The sequence below is a fragment of the Carlito syrichta genome, unplaced genomic scaffold, assembly GCF_000164805.1.
Source record: "Carlito syrichta isolate Samal-C Ts95f unplaced genomic scaffold, Tarsius_syrichta-2.0.1 Scaffold309460, whole genome shotgun sequence".
In the NCBI taxonomy this organism is placed as follows: domain Eukaryota; kingdom Metazoa; phylum Chordata; class Mammalia; order Primates; family Tarsiidae; genus Carlito; species Carlito syrichta.
This window is the reverse complement of record NW_007253556.1, coordinates 45,666-57,292: the sequence shown is the minus strand read 5'-3', so window position 1 is coordinate 57,292 and position 11,627 is coordinate 45,666. Positions and strand designations below refer to the sequence as shown.

General features: G+C 37.5%; 1 protein-coding gene across 2 annotated transcripts; it reads left to right on the top strand.

Moving 5' to 3' along the window:
• The first annotated feature begins 5,304 nt into the window (after positions 1–5,304).
• On the top strand, positions 5,305–11,214 carry LOC103269696 (serpin B4-like). 2 transcript variants are annotated; one of them, XM_021717179.1, is made up of 7 exons: positions 5,305–5,469; positions 5,673–5,729; positions 7,504–7,632; positions 8,376–8,493; positions 9,551–9,688; positions 10,034–10,128; positions 10,810–11,214. In XM_021717179.1, the coding sequence occupies exons 1-7, from the start codon at positions 5,305–5,307 to the stop codon at positions 11,212–11,214; spliced, it is 1,107 nt and encodes a 368-aa protein (XP_021572854.1). The 2 variants fall into 2 exon arrangements, with proteins under 2 accessions (XP_021572854.1, XP_008065451.1); XM_008067260.1 differs by having other exon boundaries at positions 9,551–9,690; positions 9,973–10,128.
• The last annotated feature ends 413 nt before the right edge of the window (positions 11,215–11,627 follow it).

Sequence of the window (11,627 nt, the reverse complement as noted above, 5' to 3'; positions counted from 1 at the left end):
TATACTAATTCTACAAATATACTTTTAAATCTTATAAAGAAACTTGTATCATGTATAAAAGGCTCCCAAATGTGACCTGAATTTGAATTATATCTAATACCTAAGCCGAAACCACAGTCTTATGGGAAACAGGAACAATGGGTTTCTAGAGTGAGCCATGCCTGTCACAGTCACAGAGCCTTCAGCTTAGATCAGCAGAGTTCCTTTAGGTACTTGCGCTGCCTGGTAAAAGGAGGAGGAAAATGGGGTCAACGGCTCCAAAACACATCCTAGTGGTCTCAGAGTCCACGGCCCTCCCTGATCCCTAATGCTCAGTGGGCCTCCATGGCTGGCTCCCAACACTCATTTGAACTCATCCAAACTCTCTCTAAATTTAAGAAAACTCCTGGATATTATCAATTAGTACTTTTTCTTCAGGCTCATCCTCTTCATTACAAACTTCAGTGTTTCAGAAGATTTGACCTTAATCTGAAGTTCCCTTCCACACAATAACTTCTGATACACCAAGTTGTCTTAGTTTATCCTTTGTATTCCTTTCATTTCCTGGACTGAGCTTCTAGCTTCCATTCCATGAAGAAATTAGATCCCTTCCTCTTTGGGACCCAAATAAGCCCTTCCTGCTCAAAGGAAGGTCCATTTTCTTCATGTGATTATACCCCTGGATGAATACTCAGCTGAAAAGATCACCTTCTTCATCTTTGGAATTATTCCTCTTGGACATTTTCTTTAGTCTTTGTCATCTATCTTTGGATGGATGTTTTAGTTCATCAGCACCACTTTAGTCAATTTCTCAACTCAACTCAGAGAACTTGTACCTCTCGGTGTCATTCAGGGATTCAACACATATATATTGATAGAGGAGACCTAATAGGAGGTTGTCTTGGAGATCGAGGAAGAAGGCTGGTGAAATTTTCAGTGTTGAAAATTCAGCTTCTCAATACCCCCCACCATCCCCCACTTCTATTCGATGTTCCAACATCTTGCTGTAAACAAATCTTTCTGTGACTTTGTGCTGTGCTGCAACAACAAACTCGTTGCTGGTGTTAAAGTGAGCTCATGACATCACCAGTTTCAAGGAGGATGTGGAGAAGTCAGGACCCCACCCACTGCTGGCTGGAATGCAAAATTGGGCAGCCTCTGTGTAAATCAGTCTAGCATTTCCTCCAAATGGTAAACATGGAACTACTATGTGACCTAGAGATTTCACTCATAGGTATACAAGGGGGGATCCTCCAAAAAGATAGAATTATTTTTTAGAGGGCAGGCACCTTGTAGTACTGACTTTCTCTACTAGGTAAGTGTTCTAAGAACCCATCTGCATCAGTGGACAAGCTAGCATGGTGAGAGGCTGCTTTTGGCTTCAGGAAATTTTTTTTTTGGAGAGTCTTTCAACACATTTGCCCATTTCATAATGGGTGAAATATGAGCACACCTGCTCAAACTTAACTGGCATGACCCCTATGCGCCACCCTCCCTATTCACCTGATCTTGCCCCAAGAAACTTTTTTGTTTGTTTGTTTCCCTGATGAAAAAAAGTCCTCAACAGGACTTCCACTTTTGCCTATGTGGAAGAGGCAAAACAAAAAAAATGGCAGAAATATTAAATGGCATCAAAATGTATGAGTTCACAAACAGTTCTGAGCAGTGGGAAAAGTGTCTCAATAGGCGTATTGCATCAAATAGTGATACTTTGAAGATGACAAGTTTAAATATGGCAGAATAAATACAAATTTTTTTTATAAATAAATTCTGGTGGTTTTTTTTTCTCTCCTCCTTTGTATACACAAGAGAAAATGAAGACATATGCCAGACACACAAAAAAAGTACACAAAAGATCAAAGCATCATTATTTATTTACAACAGCCAAAAAACTTAAAAAGCATAAATGTCCCTCAATTGATGAATAAAGAAAGAGTTGTATTTCTACAGTGGAATGTTATTCAGCCATAAAAAAGGAATGATGCAGGTACTGATCCATGCACTAACATGGATGAACCTTGAAAATAAGACAGGTGAAAGAAGCCAGTCACAAAAGGACAAATAAAAATAATTTCATTTATATGAAATGTTTAGACAGGTAAATCTATAGAGGTAGCAGAGGTGGTTCTTTTGTGCATAACACAAAAGACATCATTGTTATTAGATGTATTAATGAGTTGTTGTAAGATATAAATAAGAAAATGTATATTCCAGCTCAATAATGTTGTAAGATATAAATAAGAAAATGTATATTCCAGCTCAATTGTTAATCTTAATAACAGAGTGTTTAGGGGAAAACAACAGAAGCTTGTTCTAATGAGGGTTAGGGGAGGGTTAGATGAGGGTTAGGCTTGTGGTTTCCAGGGTCTGAAGAAAATGAGATTTCTTTTGAAGGTAGTGAAATTATTGTGGAATGAGATCTTGGTGGTGATTAAACGACTTTGTGAATGTACTAAAAATCACTGAATTGTGCAGTCTAAAACAGTAAATCTTATGGAATGTAAATTATATCTCAATAAAAAGGAGGTTCACGGAACAAACAGGCCCCACCTCAGGGAAATATTGGGTGAAATGCTCTTAAGCAACAGCACTTCAACTAGCCAGAGACATTTCTTAGGGTACAGAGTATTCCACAGGAAACACTTTTTTTTGTTTGTTTTTTCTTACTACTGTTCCCTTTCAAAGTTACTTATCTCTCCCAAGTTCAAGCTTGATAGAGCAATTTGGGAAAAGGAAAGTTGGGCAGGATTTGACTGTCATTCTGGTTGATTCTCCCACAGTCAGAGGAAATCACACTGTTTCTATCCCCTCTCAGAATGCACCCTCAATAGTAACTATGGGCCCAACCTTCTCATCTAGCTCCTGTAAGGCCCTATGGAGGCAGGTCTAGGGCTTAGTATTTGACCTACTTCATCAGATTTTGTGGGACTTTTTTTTCTCATTTGAGAGTCTAGAAGGAGAGGGTCTTATCACTTAAAAAGGAGTAAGCATGTAACTTTAAACCTAGAGGCTGTCTTACGTGGTGTGGGACTGCAGATCAACACACAAGTTCCTCAGCCAGATTACCTGCCTTGAAATCTTGCCTGTACAATTCGCTAGCTATGTAACCTGGGCTCTGTGCCTCAGTTCTATGGTCTCTGAAATCCCATTTGCACCTACTTTAATGAGTTGTTGTAAGATATAAATAAGAAAATGTATATTCCAGCTCAATAATGACAAACAGTTATTAATAGTAACAATTGTACCTACAGGAGCACCATGCATATGCAGAGAGTAAAGCTTCAGCAAAAATGAACTTAACAAGGGTACTCAAAGAACACCCCTCCCCACCTTTTCATTATTATTTTTTTTTTCTCTTTTACTTTTTATTTTGAAATCGTGGGGTACAATTCAGGGTTAGGTATACAAATGATCATTGTGCAGGTATCTTTCTTGATGAGGTGTGTTCCCCCTTCCCCAGGCAGATGTCGACTACTGTCAACCCAGCTACCCATCCCCTACCCACCTCCCCGGAGTTTCCCACTACTTTCAATCCCTTTCCTACAGTAATATGGTAGTTGTTCAAGATCCACTTATGAGTGAGAACATGAGCTCTTTGTTTCTGTGAGAGATCACTCAGTATTATAAACTCTAATTCCATCCACGTTGCTGTGAAGGTCATGATTTTGTTCTTCTTTATGGCTGCATAATATTCCATTGTATATACGTATCACTTTTTTTTAAAATCCAGTCCTCTTTTGATGGGCAGCATGGTTGGTTCCATGTTCTTATTGCTTTTTCATTATTTCTTACAGGCATTTGATGCTGGCACCAAGCCCATGAGTCTGAACCCAGGGTGCTAAATGGTGAGGTCACAGAGAAAGGACAGCTCAAACAACTTATTTTTTTGTTTCATTTGCGTACAAAAAATTAGAAAGCAGTCGTTCATAATGGATCCTGTTAGTTTCAATTGTTCTGATGACCAGCATGTTCATTGAGCAAGATAAATGTCTTTCTCACATTTGGGGCATGGGAGGCAACCAGGTGGATCACTGCCAAGGCAGAGTGTTTAGGGGAAAACCACAGAAGCTTGTTCTCCACATTTTGCTGAGCTACCTCCTCAGTCCCCCTTTGGATTTAGAATTAAAATTATTATTGGAATTAGAATCGGAATTGTTCTTAAAATTGGAATTTTTCTTTTGGTTGCAGTGAACAATTCGTAAGGAAATTGGTTAGGATGAACAAAACCTTTCAGAACTGAAAAATAACAAATGTGAGTTCTCTGGCTGTTTGGTGTTCAAAGTGTACCTTAAAGACAACTCAACATCCAAGGAAAGAAAGGTATTTTTATGACCAGGGGAGTATACAAAGGGAAGGAGTTGAAGGAAGTTGGAATTTTAGCCTTCCTCTCATTGGCATTCAAAAAGCATCTACATGCATTCCAAGTGAGTTGTCAAAGACTAAAGATTTGCAAATTTTCCTACAGATCAAAAGGAAAGCACAGCAGTAGAATAATCATTCCATCTTTTGTCATAAAGGTTCATGCTCATGCAGGTGAGATTTAGTTGTGAAATCTAAAGTTGATTCACTTGAAATACCAACTGCAATGAAGAGGGAGAGGCAGCAAGAGGAGAGGCATATATATGGTAACCAGGAGCTCATCATCCTTCTTCACACAGAGACACACAAGCTCCCTTCTCACCTCTGCTTATTCTAGGAGCACAGGTAAGTGCTTCCAGCGACTCCAGCTTGACATCCTGTATTATTTTTTGAGAATAATAACAATGATGTCTTTTGTGTTATGCATCGACTTTATTCTGTCTGATTGTATTTTACTTATTCTGCCAGAGCAATATTAGAATACCTCCCTTATCCGTTTTATCCTCTATCTAAATTATTGATTTCCAAGTAACCCAATGCACCCTTAGGAAAATGCAGGGAGAGTTAATGACAGCCACAGACACTTAAAGGAAAAGTCAGAGGTGCCTCTTGAGAGTTGGCTGGATGCAAGCCTCAGAAGTCTCATCTTAGAGTTCATTATAAAACATTTCCACTTTCAGTACAGTCAGTGATGAAGGAAAGATAAAGATATCCTATTATTTGTTTATAAAAGTCTCTAAAAAGAGTCATTTTGTGAGACTTCTAATTATAAGATTAATACATGCACATTGTAGAAAACTTGAACATTTAAAAATAAAAAGAACGACTCTAGTTGCCAGAATCCCAGGACCCAGATACATTGTTTTCTTTAAGAACATTTTATTACAAAGTGATGTTCCATTCAGTAACGTCATTCTGAAATGCATATGTTGTTTTCCAGGAGTTCCAGATCACACCAAGGTCACCATGAATCCACTCACTGAAGCAATCATCCAGTTCACACTTGATCTGTTGCAACAGTTCAGAAAATTAGAGAACGACAACATTTTCTTTTCCCCTTTCAGCATCTCATCTTCATTAGCGATGGTCTACTTAGGGGCCAGGGAAAACACTAAACAGCAAATTAAAGAGGTAAATATTGGCTTTATTACACTTACCTGCTATAACTTTTCTCATCTGTGGCTCTGTCGGCTAGCATGCAGAGGGCAACAGATCTCATGGCCTGATGGGTTGTACATGAGGCTGAGCAGGAATTCCTGTTCTGTGAGAACATTAATATAAAGAGAGTAAAGTCTTGAATAAAGTTTTCTTGTCCCACTTCCTGCTTCTTCCAGGTCTTGCACTTTAACGAAGTTACAGAGGACGCAACAGAAAAAGCTACAAAACAGCAAGTGAGTCACAGAACACTTCAGTTCCATAGAGCTTTAGACAGCTGAACAGATCGTAGTTTAAACTGGCAACTTCGCATAAACTGAGAAAAGGCCATTTTTAGGGGAAATTCTGGGGCAAAACAGATTGGGATATATAGACGGATTTTGCATTTTATATTACCCAATTATAATTTTCTTGTCTTTGGTTTACTGAGAGAAGATTAGCATCATAATTAAGGACATGGGTGTGGAGCTGGATAGGCTAGGTTCAATTCCAGCTCTGTTCTTTACGAATGGTGAAGGTAGCCAAGACACAACTGTTCTGAGTCACGGTGACTTCATATTAGTAAACGTGGATTAAAAAAATATGACTCAAAACATTCAAATACATGCAAACTTTTATAATAGTGCCTGACCTATAAAAAGCCATAATAAATATTATTATATAGCAACAGTAATTATGCCAATCATACTTATGTTTAATGATCCTAAGATAATTTAATTTGAATTGTCATTAACTAAATTAAGAAGAATAAGCACAAGTTGAAGTATATATTTTTAAATGATTGCAGGTAAAGTTTGGGCCTAACTTTTGTCCCCACTTTGCCTGGTTTGAACTCAGGAACTCTTATTAAGGCCCAAGCTTTACCTGTACAATGACCACTTATAAACCTAATCCTGAATTGTAATCCACATCTTTAAAATAAAATAAATTAAAAATAAATAAATAAAAACCCTCTTTCCAAAATTAATTAATCAACTAATTAATTAATTAATTGACTGCTATGAGTTATATTGGTTTGGAGACTCAATAGTGCAAAATTCTTAGCTAGAAAATAGAAGGTTGTAGATTCAGGCAGGCTTAGGTTCAAATCTTGACTGCTTGTTTATGTCCTATTGAAAAATTTTTATTATTTTCCAAGCTTTCTTGTTTTCATCTGAATTGGACTAAAGACTTAGAGTCACCCACGTGAAGCTTTTATCCTAGTACCAGGCACATACTGTTCTTACATAAAGAGAATAACCACCATGAGAGAAGAGACATAGATCACAGGTTACATGTCTTAGAAGACGATACTACCAAGGAATATAACAGGGCTTCATGTCATAACCTGTTGAAAATATCCTGTAAACCCGCGCCTTTGGGAGGCTGAGGTGAGTGGATTGTCTGAGCCCACGGGTTCAAGACCCACCTGGGCAACTTGGCAAGACCTCATCTCACAATAAATCAAAAAAATTAGCTGGGTGTGGTAGCGTGCACCTGTAATTCCGGGCTACTCAGAAGGCTGAGGCGGAAGGATCGCCGGAGCCCAGCAGGTCGAGGCTGCGGGGGCCGGGAGCAGCCACTGCACTCCAGTCTGGGCGACAGAGTGAGACTCCAACTTAAAAATTAAAAAAAAAAAATAGAAAATATCCAAACTTCAACATAATGATGCTCTTGATGGCTGTTAGAAAAGAAATACAGTTCTTGCCTTCAGGAGATTAGAGTTAGCTGGGAAGCTCAACCTAACCATTTAAGCTAACGAGGGAACAATTCAATGACAGAATGGTGCTGTGTCTTTAGCTCAAAAGAAAAAAGGATGGAGTATGTTAAGGCAGAAACAAAAAATATTTCCAAAAAAGGTCAAGGTAAGGTGGATTTTGAAGTGTATTTATGGTAAAATATACCAAGTGTCAGGGAATAAGGTCCTTTTCAAGGCTACCAACCCTTGGGTATTTATCTAAAAGACTTAGCATGGGCTTAGTATTTACATTGATATAATAATTCAATGAGTTCCTTTTATTATGTTTGAAGGTTGATAAGTCAGAAAATGTGCATCACCAGTTCCAAAAGCTTCTGACTATGTTAAACAAACCCACTGATGACTATGAGCTGAAGATTGCCAATAAGATCTATGAAGAAAAGACATATCAATTTCTTCAGGTAAATTTAACCTGAACTAACACATCTTTAATGTACATCCTATGTTTCTATGTCTCTGAATGGTTAAGTAGGTGAGCCTGACTGACTCAAGTGGGGAGCATTTACTCAGGGTGCGACAGCTCCATTACTACAATTCTACCCTGCCAGAATATCCCAGAGCCTGACTATACACAAGTAAAGTGTGACTTTGGGAATAATCTTACATTAAAAGAGACAATTGGACAGTAAAGTTAGTAATAAGATGCCATTATGCACTAGCATTGACTCAGACACATAGAGCACATTTTGGTGAAGAATATACAGTGAATAGGATATTACTGGCATGGGTAGACTTAGGTACGTCCCTGGTGATAGTTGGGAAAGTACCAGGGAATATTGAATGTCCAAGATGGAAGATAGAAACAAAGGTGAGAGACATCATGGTTGAAATGATTAACAAGAAGTCTCAGAAGCAATTCATCTCCTTCAAGGTAACTTGCTTTGCAGTTGGGAAACCACACCTCTCCTGCCCCTGCCTTATGCCAGATGATATTGACCTTCAGTGAACTCCTTCTTGTGTCAGCTGGCACTTCCTTGTCATGTTGCCTACATGGTACTTGTATAAAAATATACATGGTCAGGAGAGAGTGAATTTGTTCAGGGTCTGGATTCAGCTTACTATAATTAAAAGCAAATAAATTTGGTAATACATAGTTACTGATAAATTGCTTTTAATTCTTCCTTTCTTCCTTTACATCTCAAAGGAATATTTAGATGATATTAAGAAATTTTACCTGACCAGTATGGAATCTCTTGATTTCATAAATGCTGAAGAGGAAAGTCGAAAGAAGATTAATTCCTGGGTGGAAAGTCAAACAAATGGTAGGAGGGCCACCCATATTAGAAACATTTCTGAGAAACCTATGCCAGTGAGCCTTGGGCATGACACTGCGGTGGGGGGTGCGCTCTGGTGATGGGCGTGAGATGGGTTTGCAGCGAGGATGGAAGAGGGCAATGCAGATGATTAAGTGGTCCAAAGAAATGTGAAAGCAACCAACAGGAACCAGGAAGGGGATCACAGGAAGTCAATTACATGGAAACACAGCTGGAAAATAGTTTGTACATGGCCCAGAATGACAATATCATTGTGCTGTCCAAGTCTCCATTCAGGTGCATTTTGAGATCACAACTTTTTCAGAGTCAGCTTTTTTATTATGGATCTTCAAGAGAAAACATTGGAAATCACGTCTTTCTCCTTTGTTAATTGAGAAACAAGCATCTCTTCCATAAACCACCCTTTTTGCCACTTGAGCTAGAGCTGCCTGGTCATACCAGCATCCACACATTCTTCAAGGATGATTACAGCTATCTTCCCCACCCATGGCAGAGAGATTAACAACGTCTTCATTCAACAGACGTCTGTCCCACTTCTCACTATAAGCCAAATATATAGCAATTCAACATGAGAATAAATAGAAACACACCCCAGGAAGTAGCGTCTGAAAGCACAGAGCATGTGATTCAGATGATAGAGTTCATATCACTTGTCCTAAAAGCAATCCTGTCCTACTTCCTCTGAGTAGTGAGCCCAAAGTTGAAAATATGAAAGAGAAATGAGGAGTTAGAAAAGAAAGTGATATACTGAAAGAGTAGAAAAAGATCAGTTTATCAACATTCAGTGTGAAATAAATAAAGTCACCCCTAGATAGAGAATCTGAACTCTTTTTCCATCACAAGAAGTAGTGTCTCCATCAGGGATAACACTTATCAGACTGCAGCTTTGAGGAAAGCTGTGTCTGGTGACACAGCTGGTCAGTGAGTCCCTAAATTAGAGACTTGGGTGAATAATTAATGATTAATCATAAACTATTACAAACATCTTCCAGACAAATAACTTGTACCTTGTGTGACAGACCCTTTTTTATTCATTCTCTTGCAGGAAAAATCAAAGACCTGTTTCCTAATGATTCTCTTAAGGATGTCGTACTGGTTCTTGTGAATGCAGTCTATTTCAAAGGGCAATGGGAGGAGAAATTTCATAAAGAACATACTAATGAGGAAAAATTTTGGGTGAACAAGGTATTGTCGATATTTTATTCATATAATGGAATGCAGTTATATGTAGAATGTTAGATTTAAACACATCTGATGGAACATCATGGCAAGTAAAAAATAAAATTATTTATGGCTATTATTTTGCTGTTCTATTATTTTGACATTAGTTAGGAATACTTGACAAAACTTTTATCTCTATTTCACAAAATTCCTGGGTTATTTCTTAGAAGAAGGATGTGTAGGATATCTCAATTTTTTGTGTCTTATTTATCACTTGGTACTTTTTTGACCCATTACTTGTTGCAGGATTCGTGTAAATCTGTACAGATGATGAAACAAAACGGGTCTTTTAATTTTGCCTCGCTAGAAGATGTGCAGGCAAAGATCCTGGAAATACCATATAAAGGCAAAGATCTAAGCATGATTGTGCTGCTGCCAAATGAAATAGATGGTTTGCAGAAGGTAAAGCCTTGCATCTACAATTCTTCCTTCTATTACCCAATATTTCCCTATGTATCAAGTCTAAGCAAAGCAAGACCAAGGTGCCTCCAAACAATGAAAAATTCAAAATGACAATGATTCACCTTTGTATTACAAATATTTTAGCATAGAGCCTGACACATAGTGAAGGCTAGATTATTCATGAATCAGAGTTACATACATGAGATCAATCTGATAGTATCATTATGCAACAATTTAAACTTGATTAAGAGAAATATATGGCAATGTGGAGAAAGTTTACAAATACATCAAACAAGAAAAGTAATAAAAATAGGATATACACTGTAATTTCATTGTATCGTGAATAATGTATACAGAAAAATAAGAAAATTCTATTTAAAATTGACATGTAGTAGGCTGCTGTCATAAGGAATAGTGTCATATAGTTCATTTTGTCCAAAATAATGTAATGCAATGATTCTGTTTATACATACATACATCCACAAATGTACATACATACATAATCAAGCATACTTGTATGTTTAAGACTATTATTTTGCTTATTTGAATAATATCTAATGAACTGAACCATCTGTATTTACAATTATTGCAAAAATAGTGATTTTCCACGTATGAAATTCATTGAAAGTAGGTTAGAGATCTATAGTTAATAATGTCAGTTTTTTTTTCAATTTTTTATAGCTTGAAGATGAACTCACTGCTGAAAAACTGATACATTGGATGAGCCCACAGAATATGAGCGAGAGACATGTGAATTTATACTTACCTCGCTTCAAAGTGGAAGAGAGCTATGATCTCAAGGACACATTGAAAGCCATGGGTATGGTGGACGCCTTCAGTCCACCGGACGCTGACCTCTCGGGCATGAATGGGAGGCATGATCTTGTGGTGTCTAAAGTTCTACACAAGTCGTTTGTGGAAGTCACTGAGGAGGGAGCGGAAGCTGCAGCTGCCACAGGTGTAACACTAACTCCATTATCTATGGCAGTTCCTCAGAAGTTTCAATGTGATCATCCTTTCCTCTTTTTCATCAAGCAAAATAAGATGAACAGCATCCTCTTCTTTGGCAGAATCTCTTCTCCTTAGATGCAATTAGCCTGTCACTAGTTTTAGAAAAAGTTCAGAGTTGTTCCAATAAACCGATTGTTGGAAACAACAGATTCTCTTGATTCATTTTGCTTTCAATCTTATAATCATCACCAAGAACTTAATGGTTGAAATAGCATGTCTATCTCTCTTTTTCTTTATATATACTTTTTCTCTCACAAATTATTTTTGGGACAAAATATCTAACTTCAAATAAGATAAAAGGATATTTCAATGCTGTACCTTCTAAATTTGAACTATCATTTTGTTTGTGACCTGTCTTAAATGAACCAAATCAAATTATACTTTATTTTCAAACTTATTAATCTAGACACACGCTTTTTGTCTTTAGATTATCTGTGATCATTCTTACATTTCTAAATATTGTGATTCTATAAAATACATTATCAATA

What these genes read in the sequence shown, in the direction of transcription:
- LOC103269696 (XM_008067260.1), top strand. Translation starts at nt 5,305, where the DNA reads ATGAATCCACTCACTGAAGCAATCATCCAGTTCACACTTGATCTGTTG. An exon ending in GGTGGAAAGTCAAACAAATG is followed by an intron (nt 8,494 to 9,550) that starts GTAGGAGGGCCA and finishes ATTCTCTTGCAG; the next exon opens with GAAAAATCAAAGACCTGTTT. An exon ending in AAAAATTTTGGGTGAACAAG is followed by an intron (nt 9,691 to 9,972) that starts GTATTGTCGATA and finishes TACTTGTTGCAG; the next exon opens with GATTCGTGTAAATCTGTACA.